The sequence below is a fragment of the Delphinapterus leucas genome, chromosome 12, assembly GCF_059928025.1.
Source record: "Delphinapterus leucas isolate spDelLeu-1000000601 "Yukka" chromosome 12, BTC_Dleu_Yukka2, whole genome shotgun sequence".
NCBI classification, from domain to species: domain Eukaryota; kingdom Metazoa; phylum Chordata; class Mammalia; order Artiodactyla; family Monodontidae; genus Delphinapterus; species Delphinapterus leucas.
The window spans coordinates 58039570-58051105 of record NC_143140.1 but is presented as its reverse complement, the minus strand read 5'-3'; the positions used below and the strand labels follow the sequence as shown (position 1 = coordinate 58051105).

Here is an 11536-nt window from a genome sequence, read left to right as displayed (position 1 = left end):
ACTGGTTTTCACCCTTTTGGAGACTGCAGACAGGGACAAATATACCTACAGAGAAGTCAGTTTTCTTCCCAGAACACAAAGACTTATTAGAACAAAATAATATTTTGCAATATAAATCATTGATCCTTTCGTTTTGCTCCTTAGCCTTCTAGCAATCAGATTAGTAAATTACTTTGCTAGTCGGCTAAGCCTCCGGGGAGGAGCCGTGCCCACAGAGAAGAGCAGGGAGAGGGTGCTGGGGTGGAAAGCTGGGGAGGGGCAGTGGATTCTCAGTTACAGGAGCCAAAACATTTGGGTATGGGCACCCAGGGACATCAACAATAGATCTTCAGGAAAGCCTGAGGAAATAAGAGCCAGTCCGTTAGCTCAGATCTCAGAAGATCCATAGGAAGTAAAGATTACCTGGGCTGGGGGGAAAGGATGGGAGAAGAGAAAGAAGGAAGACGAGCAGGAAGCCAGAGAGCTTGGGAGCCAGTGAGTCCCCGCTAAGGCCCAGTGTCCTCCACCAGCTTCCTTTCCCCGGCCGAGTTCTAAGGTGGAATACAGGACAGAAATCCTCTACTATACATCTGGATGGATCTGAGAGACAAAGAGTCAGTGCCTTGGTGCTCAAATGGAGTGAAAGGAGTTGAGTTCCCTTCTTACCCAGCAGCACAGCTGAGCATTAAATAAAAGTGGCCTTTTGTATTATCTAACATGTCTGACCCAGCATTTTCCCAAGCTAAATGTGCTGAAAAGAGGTGTGAAAATAGCTAAGTGTGAAGTGAAACGAGAAAGGCCTTGTAGACAGGATGTGGTAGTAACCTGAGTAGAAACTTTAAAGGAATGTGACTTCTCAGCAAGGATGCTAGCAAGCAGGCAAAGATGATGAAAATCAAGGACGAGATGCTTCCCCACCTACCGTGCTTCCCTATGACCCATCACCTCTTAGGACCAACATCAAGGATGAGAGCAGAGGTAATAATAATAGTATAAAACATATAAGGCTTTCTCTAGACCGAGCACCATTCTATGCAGTTTACATATATTAACACATTTAATTCTCACAACAACCCTATGATGTAGGTACTGCTATAAAACCTATTTTACAGATGAGGAAACAGACACACAGAGGTTAAGAATAAAAATCCTGAATTAATTTAGATTAAGTAGAACTTACTGACATCAGTTTCATGACCTCTTCTATACTAGAGTGATCAAAGAAAAAATGTCAGTATACATATATATTCATGTACATTTATGTGTGTATAAATTTATTATAGCTGAATTTTCACACAAAGATTTAAACTCACTAAAAAGATGACTAATGTGAATTTTTAATTATGAGGTATTATGTATAACAGGTAATTGAGAATCAAAGTAACAGCATATTTAGCACAAAAAAACAGAAAAACTCAGAGTAACTTAAGCAATCCAGAACAGGAAAAACTCCACAGCATAAACCTAGTCTTTCAACTTTTCCTTATTATCCCATTTATTAGCTACCTCCTGACTTCATTTATCTCTCTTCATGGGCCTTCCCCAAAAGTAAATCATTCCAGTCCTGCCCTTATCAACACCTTAAATTCTTTCATGACATCCAGGTTTAGACAAAATTTCTTGTCTTCTCTGTTCGTCCTGCCTTTAACACTGCTGGATCCCAGAGTAAGAGTAAAAATGGAGGCCCACATGCTGTTAAATATATGTCCTGTCTCCCTGCCTTGACAAAAACACCTTCATAATGATTCCCTGCCTTGACAAATACACCTTCCTAATCCAAAGACATATGTAATTGTATGATTTCATAAGGATGAAAATTAGCAAAATGTCGAAGACCAAAGAATTGTTATTATTGCACACGTCTGATTGCACTGTTAATGAACTATCAATGGATGGATGACTAATAATGAAAAGCATAATTTATAAATTATACAATTATTCAAAAATATATTTTCTTATGTTCATTTAAGCAAAATAATTATATTGTGATAATCGAGATTTTTCGCTTATTTTGTGTTCTATTGGCAGCAATTATTCTAGAGGATTAAAAGATAGTATGTACTTATATTCAAAGTATACAAAGTTTGAATATAGGTTTTTAAAAATAAATTAAAATTAGATAAACAATAAGGTCCTACTGTATAGCACAGGGAACTATATTCAATAGCCTGTGATAAACCATAATGGAAAAGAATATGAAAAAGAATATATATGTCTAACTGAATCACTTTGCTGTATAGCAGAAATTAACAACATTGTAAATCAACTATATTTCAATAAAATTAAATAAAAATTTTTTTAAAGATACCACCATATTCTGTAGATTCTAGTAGTCCTAACGCCCTAATCTCATAGAACTCCACTGGATTACAAACATCAAAAGTGAAAAAATTAAAATTAATTCAAAAAAAAAATTAAAAGTATTTTCAATGTTTTCAAAGCACTTTTCTTCTTAAATATCTAATTTTATCTATTAAAATTATACAGCAAATACAAATTTTAAATTAATGAATATTAAATTTATTAAAATTAATGAATACTATTTTATTTAATTTTAAAATTTACATAATCTCATTATATATGTTAATAAATTTAAAACTACTCATAATTCTAGCATTCAATTTTCATCTAGTTGAACTGGTCTCACAATTTACATGACATCTAAAAGTAATACAGATTGCTCTGTTCCTTGCCACTGTGGAGGGAACAAGTGTCAGTCCTGGCCAATCCAAGCACCTTCTTTCTGTAGCTAAAAGGTTCAGTACTGAAACATGTCTCAAGTCAGACTGACCAAAGTATTCCAGAAATTATTTGCTGGAACTGTTGGGGAACAACAGTCTCCTTCCCCTGTGGGATGTTTAAGCTGGAAGTCACGCATCTGGAGTCATTGGTGGCCATCTTGTCAATCATACATCTGGTCCTAGGGTGAAAAATCAAAGTCAGGCAGAGGTAAGCAGAACCAAACGAGAGGGTCAGAGCCCTGTTGACTTGCTTGAGCTCCTGGCCACAGCCATGAATAAACCAAACACACACACGAGGGCTAAAAAGTGTAGTCAGAGCCCCACAGAATTATTGAAGGCTCTGGACCCCCTTTTTTACAAGTTGGCTACACTTCTGGACTTACAGTTATACAAATCAATAAGTTATTTTTGCTTAAATCCAGATTGAGTGTTTGCATCTTGCAATCAAAGAGCACTGCTGAATACTTTAATCTATAATAACACAATTAAGATGATTAACTCTTGATTCATACAACAGATGGGTCTAGATACTATTTAGGTGTGCCAAGGTGGGAGAAGATGGAGCAGGAGCGTGTGCTCTGCCCTCAGTGGTGATGTGGGTGGTGCAAACTGTACCGTCATAAAGAGTGTGCATTACAGACCCTCATCCCAGCTAGTTAGTAGTAAGTGAAATGTGAAGCAAAGGTTAATTGGTTTAGTGTCCTCAAATAACAGACGTTTAAGAGTTCATTAAAGGTTTGAAAATAGTGAAGGTACATGGTATGAATGACATCGCATGACATGAACAAGAAAGTCACCATTTCACTTTTTTGTTTTTGGCCTTGCCACAGGCTTGTAGCATCTTAGTTCTCCAACCAGGGATTGAACCCGAGCCCCCTCCATTGGAAGCGCAGGGTCTTCACCACCGGACTGCCAGGGAATTCCCAAAAGTCACCATTTCAGAACCCCCGTCTCTGCTGCCAGCACCTTCTTACTGGTTCACACCTTCCAGAGAACTCAAAATCCTGAACTTGTGGGACAAGTTGCAGTATTCCAATTATCTTATTTTGAGAGATAGATGTTTTTAAAAATAACAATGAGAAAACTGAGGCAGTAATATTTATGAAAAATAAAAGAAAAATGGAACACTTGGGAAAAACCATCTTAATTTACCAATCTCTGTGAGCATTAGCACATATATAAGAAATATTAAAATACAGATTAAATACAGTTTTTCTTTATTGTGAAATATGCTTGACTACAAACAGCAAACTTAGAATAACAAATCATTAAGTTTTAAAATCCTGATAATCATTGCCTAAGTGACTATGTAATCCCAACAATAAAGTTGAATTAATTCATTATTGAAGAGACACGGAAAAATACTAATTTGATTACATTAAAATGTTTTTTGACAGTATATTAGAAATCAAGATTTAAATCTTTTCACTGATTTAAAGGCAATAAGGATGAACATAGGAAAAAGGTGTTATATTTGAGAGCATAATGATAGCCAGTTTTTAAAAGTATGCTGTCATTCTTACCAAATATTAAAAACTTATGACTGATCTTAGGCTTGGTAAATCTTAGTTACTGGATATCTTTTATTTTTAATATATTCTCAAAATTCTGTAAAATACTATGAAATATATAGCTAGAGATAATATAAATTTATTTATTTATTTATTATTACATGGTAGTTTTGTTCTATTGTGCTTAACTCATCTAATAGAAAAAGTATGTTCTTAGTTAAAAAAACATGTTTTATGCCTAATACCTCCATATTTCTTGGAAATTAAGTAGTCTAATTATAAGTAGCTATGGATTTATTGTAAATGTATCAAAAAAACTAGAAGAATCTCTCAAGAATCTTATATGAAAAATAATGTAATTACACCATCCAGTTACTTGACTAGTGAAAAAGTCAGTACTTTTAGGTAAACTTACAAGTAGTTGGGTTCTTAAAACTATACAGCTAGGAATTTTAGAGACCTGTGGGCATTACCACAAAATTTATATATACCTCTGGAAAATGCACCTGAAATAAATTTCTTAATTTCCATAAATAGAATCTCATGTTCAAAATTTCAAAATAAGATACAGAATTTAATATACAATGGTGATGAAACAAACATTTTAACAAACATTGATGAATTTTTTATTCAGATTTTTGTTTTGTTTATATATATTACACATGTGTATATATACATATATGTTAAGGCATGTATTACAGCAAATATGCACTGTGTATACATGTATGTGCATATACATGTATGTATATATACACATGCATTCTTCATATAGAATGAAGTATTGAGTCAACACAGTCTAGAGTTAAGTCCTTGCTAAAGGAAAAATCTAGAAATATTTTTCATTGTGGTTCCCAAAATGGGATTGCTAGACCCATTTTCCAGTGTTATTAAAAACTATTTGAAGCATGTTAAGGACTACTTAATATTTCATCAATACATTATCGAACTGCTCATTAAAATATCTGTATCTTAACAATTCCACCAGCATGAACCAATAATTTATTAAGATTAAACTCAGTATATGCTAGGCTCTGTGCTAAGCACATTACAGTAATATCACTTAAACCATCGTTAATCTCCTTATGAGGTACATGCTAGTGTTATTTTCATTTTACAATGGGAAAACGGAGACTTGCCTGAGGTTTACCATCTTAAGAGATACAGCAGCTATTCCAGTCAGGTTTGTCTGTCTCAGATCTCATGCATTTAACCACCACACCATATTGCTTTAACTGGGCTAATTCAGTAGTCAAAAAAAAAAATTTTGTATTTTATTCACATTCCCTTATTTTTTTCAGACATTTGTTTTTCCTCCTTTGTGAACTATTTTCTGATAGCGTCGCTCATTTATTTTTTAATTTGAAAAATGCTTATTGTTTCTTCTATATTGTGTAATTGTAAACATTTCCCTAATTTTTATCTTTCTTTTGTTTTATATAATGAATTCTTAAATAATAAAACCTACAGCATTTTTCAGAATAGAATTTTTAGAAGAGCATCTAGGCTAATTCCTTAATGTAATATTTGAGGAGAATCAAAGTCACACACTCAGCTAATTGCTAATCTCTGAGTATAACCTGGGAGTATAACCAGTACAAGCTGGGAGGCAAAGTATATACTATATTAATATTATAATTCCTAATTTGACCAGAACTTTCCAAACTGTTTTAATGATCCAAACGATCATTATTGAATTACATTATTTTTACTCTTTTGTAAGATTTATTTACAATTAAAATGTGTGGCTATCTTGCTCAACTAAAACATAAAAAGAACTAAAAAAAGTATACATACATACATAAGTTATGTTTAAGTGATATAAAATATGCAGAGATATGTAATATATATCTGACTTTTTTTCTCATTTTCTATTTTCTACCTAGATCCAGGAATAAATAAATACAATTAAAGCAAAAAGCCACCATGATTTTCTTGGCTTTCTCTCCCTCATTCCTATTTTGGAAAAAATCTTGACCTTGATCCAGATAGGTGGCCAAAGGCTGAGTATTACATTTACTTTGCTTCCAGTCCTGCTGTGAACTTCTAGATTTACTTTTTTTCTATGCTAGATGAAAGAAAGGAAGAATAAATAATTGACAAAATGAATTCCAAGGAGGAAGTCCAAACATTTGCCAAAAGCAAAAGATAATTTTTTTGCTTTATGCTAAGCTTTTCCAATTTGTTGTCTATAACCATAAATATTTATGATTTAGAGTTTATTCTATCCCACAAGATAGAATATGATTTTGGAAGTTCCCCTCACAGATAACTTGTGTTCGTGTGAAGGAAAAATAGGGTTACACAAGCAAGGTATGTTTCCAAACAACAGCAAAAATTCTCACACTCTTAAGTCCTGTTTTTGTTTATCAAAAAGAGACGTTGTGGGCTTCCCTGGTGGCGCAGTGGTTGAGAGTCCACCTGCCGATGCAGGGGACATGGGTTCGTGCCCCGGTCTGGGAGGATCCCACATGCCACGGAGCGGCTGGGCCCGTGAGCCATGGTCGCTGAGCCTGCGTGTCCAGAGCCTGTGCTCCGCAACGGGAGAGGCCATAACAGTGAGAGGCCCGCGTACCGCAAAAAAACAAAAACAAAAAAAAAAGAGAGACGTTGTGAATGATCATGGAAGACAATCCCTCTCACTCCTGTTGCCACCTGCTCCCTCCCACACTACTCCAAACACACACCCCTCCCACACACACACATGCGCACACCCCACACACATATACAAAGCCGAAAATTCAGCCCTCAAAGTACAAGAGGACAGATTGTAGAAATGGGTTTATATATAACAATGTAATATTAACATTTTCTGGAAAATAGTGTAAGTTATAGGAAAGGCAAATTCAAACAGGAGCAGTAAAGCATTGTTTAATGTTTTGGTTCTTTGTGACAGTGATAATAGGAGCTGCATTTTAATGGAAGGTAAAACACTGCTTTGTAAGGTGAAAACTTTTTCTTTGACTCTACACTATATGACCTCAAGCGTACCAAGCTCTTTACAGTGGAAAAATGTTTTTCAACAGAATATTTGGCAAACTGCAAAGATAACCTCACGTTGCCAAATGGGCTCACAGCTGCTTCCTAATTTACTTTTTCCACAGTTTGTTACTCGATGTTACACATACTATTGTGCCATCCTAGACTAATTTGGCTTCTCAGAACTCTCACCACGGGACTTCCCTGGTGACGCAGTGGTTAAGAATCCGCCTGCCAACGCAGGGGACACGGGTTCAAGCCCTGGTCTGGGAAGATCCCACATGCCGCAGAGCAACTAAGCCCGTGCACCACAACTATGGAGCCTGCGCTCTAGAGCCTGCGAGCCACAACTGCTGGGCCTGTGCGCCTAGAGCCCGTGCTCCACAACAAGAGAAACCACCGCAATGAGAAGCTCACCCAACACAATGAAGAGGAGCCCCCACTCACCGCAACTAGAGAAAGCCCACATGCAGCAACGAAGACCCAAAGCAGCCAAAAATAAATAAATAAATACATTTATATTTTAAAAAATCTCACCATGCCTGTGTTTCAATTTTACTGTTCCTCTCCTATTACCTTCCAAAATTGTTGAAGTCAACCATTTCTGTACACATAAAAGCATAATATAGAAAATATGGTGCTCATAACTAATGAGCATAACTAATATGCTCATAACTAATATCAGCTCATAACTAATATGTCTGAAACATGTTTGTTTTCCAGTTGATACTGGTAGAGCCAACAGACTCTGAATTCGGTGTGTTCTTCAATACTTATTCAGTAAAGAGAGAACCATTCCCACTTAAGTTTCCTAGGCAACCATTTGGTGAAAAACCTGCAGTAATATATTTTTTCTATTTTTCTAGAACTGCCTAATTTGTTCCCCTTATTTTCCAATATCCATTCCTCCTCACATTTCTCTTTATTCATTATCTTTAGTATTTCTTCTTCTCCTCTTGCTTTTCTCTCTTATTCTCTTTTCTTCCATTAATTAGCTAACTTTCCTTTAGGAAAGAGTTCAAAACAAATACTTGCCTTTAAAGTTGTCCTATTAACTACCATCTGGTTACTGTTTCATTCCTTTTTAGAAAATCCTCATAGGCCTTTCGTGGATTTGGAATTTCTACTCTCTTATGCTACCAGAGCATGGTTGTGTCCCCAGCTTATTAAAATACAGAAGACTTAGTGACAGAGACAAGAGGGGTTCAGATTCTAATTTCTACATCCACCTGCTTTCTCTGAAGACTGAGGGCATTTGAAATGAAATTTCTTAATGCCAAAAACAAAGAGAAAGGGCAAAGAGGAGAGATTGCTTTTGTTAGCAGATTACTAGCTAAGGTAAATTAGATATGCAAGAAATACATCACCTGTACCGGGAGGGGATGTGTGAAAGCTGAGCTGGCATTGTACGAACTGAAGTTTCTTGCAGCATCTAGGTCCTTTTCTCTGATATGGAGATTTTTTTGACAGAGTCGGCCAGTTTGGGTTAGTTGCTACCCATTTCCCATTTATTGACTGAGCAAAAAGTGTAAAATATTTTTACTTATATTACTTAAGAAGATAAAGGAGTTTGATACTTTCATTGCATCGGTTCACTACTCAAAAAACATATGTTTCCTGTTGCCTATAGGATAAGGTCCAGATGCCTTTCCCAAGTCTCTAGAATGTACTCTGAATCTCATTTCTAATCTTATTTGCCATATCTCCCACTACTTCTCTGTGTACCTCAGTCCAACCACACTGGCCCATTTCTCTCCAAATAGGACATGTGCACTTCGCCTCGTCTCAGCCTTTGGTCACATCTGAAACACGCTCTTCATTCGGGGAGGCAGTAGATACTCTACAAGAGCACCCAGAAAGGCAGCCACTGATGGTTTTCTGTCCTCTCTCTTTTGACCATTGTTGCCAAAAGACGTCAAATGTGGTTAAGTCCAGAGACATCTAAGAATAGGGGTCAGGTGGGGTGAGGAGGAACAGGGAGGTTATTTAGAAGGGTGAAAGTCTTAAGAAAGGGAGAGGAACGTCCTTATAGTCGCCAGCCACTCAGATGGGGTGGCTCCTTATTTAGCGTGATGGGTAATGTACCAGGACATGTGTCGATGTGGAGCTGCCTATGTCTATATCTCGAAGGAGCAGTGAGGGGAGGGTGAAGACAGCTTTGGAAGCCACTCAACCGAATTAAATTAAGTGACAGTTTTATATGGCATTACTTGCTATAGAAATTCTGATCATCCCTTCACTTATTGCTGATAATTTATATTATCAATCATTTGTTGCGTATGCAGTTGTGAAGACTGCACACACAACGGCCAGTCTGTCTCTTCTCAGCCAGAAAACTGAAATAAACAGCACAGAAAAAATTAAAAACAAAATATGAATTTGTAAGTTAAAATATAAATGCCACTACTGCTGACAGTTTTCTTCCCTCAAAATACCTCTTAAAATGAGTCCAAAAATCAGAGGCTATCAGAATTAGAATTATTTAAAAGACTTTTCAATAACTTTATTCTACATATAAGAAAGCTAAAGTCCAAGAAATAAAGATCGCTTGTATTTGAAAAAGAAAAATCTGTGAATGGAAAAGAACCTCTTTTTCTATGGGTCTATGTGATCTGATGGAGCAATTTGTCCCCCCTCACCCTCCTCCTTTATACTATCTCCTGGCCAAACACCTAAGCATCCATTGCTGCAGGGAAGCAGGCGTTCACACTGGAAGAATGGGACCATTCATTTAATTACCAGGAGGGAGGATAAACATTAGAGGAGGAGACCCAAGGCCATCTTGGCTGTGGGAGCCTAGTAGGAAGATGGCGTCCGCGTAGGGAAGGCTGGAGCTGGGAAGCAGGTGGGCCACACTCAGTGTAGAGGAAGTTAGTGTTTCTTGTCCTCTACATTTAGTGTCATATTTGTTTTAAATCCAAGGAGTGACAAGAGGCACGAAGAGAAGAAGCTCATCCCCATGATTAAACCAAAGCCACCAAAAAGAGGCAGTGTGGCAGGCTGGGGGTGGGGAGCAGCCTGGAGGGGGCAACATCGATGGAAGTAAGAGAACTCCAAGGGAAAGGAAAAGGGGGAAGAGGTTCAGAGCTGAATTCTGCACCAGCTAAGTATGCTGATTGAGTGGCTTAAAGTCTTGTCTTCGAGCACACCTGCAACTTCAATCATCATTTTAACCTTTTAACTAATCCGTGCCTGTTTCCTCAACTATAAAACAGGGACAATAATGCCTATATCATGGGGTTGTGAGAATTAAAAGAGCTAATATGGGTAAGACACTTAGAACAGTGACAGCGTCTGGCATATAGTAGTCGCTGTATGAGCGTTCTCATTTGTGGAGATGATATAGGTTATGTGTAAAAGCACAGATTCTAGATTCAACCCGTTTTGGTTTGAAACTTGGCTTTGCCATTTACTAGTGTCAGAGAGGAAGAAAACCTCCTCTACCCTTCTACGTTCTTCTGGTTGGTCTAAGAATTAAATTGACGTGAGACGTTAACAGGAGAAAATCAAATTAAATTTCATGAAGTACAGAACTCCACATACATGAGAGGGTCAGAGACAGGAAGGTAAGATGAGGTTTATATGCCATCCCGAGCTAGGGAATGGGATTGGGGCCTGGGGCTTCCAAGGAGAGGAAGGTCATTCACATGACATACGAGGAAGAGCAGATGTTGGATAATGTTTGCCCTGCCATATAGATGGGGCCACTTAGATAAAAGTTATCTCTGGTAATAACTCTTTTTCTCAGAAAAATCCCCAACTTAAATCCTTTTAGGGAGTTAAGGGAGGGGCAGTAATTCCTCTTGAACGCATAGGGTCTCCATGGCCTTTACCTCAAAATAATTTACACGCCAAAGTGGCTTATCTTGGGGAGGCCTGTTCTGAAACCTTAGGCTAGTGGGACCTTGGGCAACAACTCCTCCAGGCCTGTTTTTTCACATGTAGGGCTACAGTTAGAATTAAACAAACTCACATAAAGCACTGGGCACAGGGCTTCCCTGGTGGTGCAGTGGTTGAGAGTCCGCCTGCCGATGCAGGGGACAGGGGTTCGAGCCCCGGTCCGGGAAGATCCCACATGCCGCGGAGCGGCTGGGCCCGTGAGCCATGGCTGCTGAGCCTGCGCGTCCGGAGCCTGTGCTCCGCAACGGGAGAGGCCACAACAGTGAGAGGCCCGCGTACTGAAAAAAAAAAAAAAAAAAAAAAAGCACCGGGCACAGTCTTTAATGCATATTAAGTGTTAGCTGTTCCTGCATTATCTGTCCCTTCTCCTCCCTCTTCACCCACAGGTGGCCCATCACTGAATGGGGAACTTCGCGTCCAGTGAAAACA

The 11536-nt window shown here is 37.8% G+C and overlaps 1 protein-coding gene across 1 annotated transcript in view; it reads right to left on the bottom strand.

The window, feature by feature from the left end:
- Positions 1 to 1030: 1030 nt before the first annotated feature.
- The window catches only part of PKIB (cAMP-dependent protein kinase inhibitor beta), a 119505-nt gene continuing 108999 nt past the window's right edge, over positions 1031 to 11536 (bottom strand). The window contains exon 5 of the mRNA XM_022555647.2: positions 1031 to 2899. Coding sequence (XP_022411355.1) covers positions 2886 to 2899 — 14 coding nt within the window. The 3' untranslated portion in view covers positions 1031 to 2885. The remainder of the gene's footprint in view (positions 2900 to 11536) is intronic.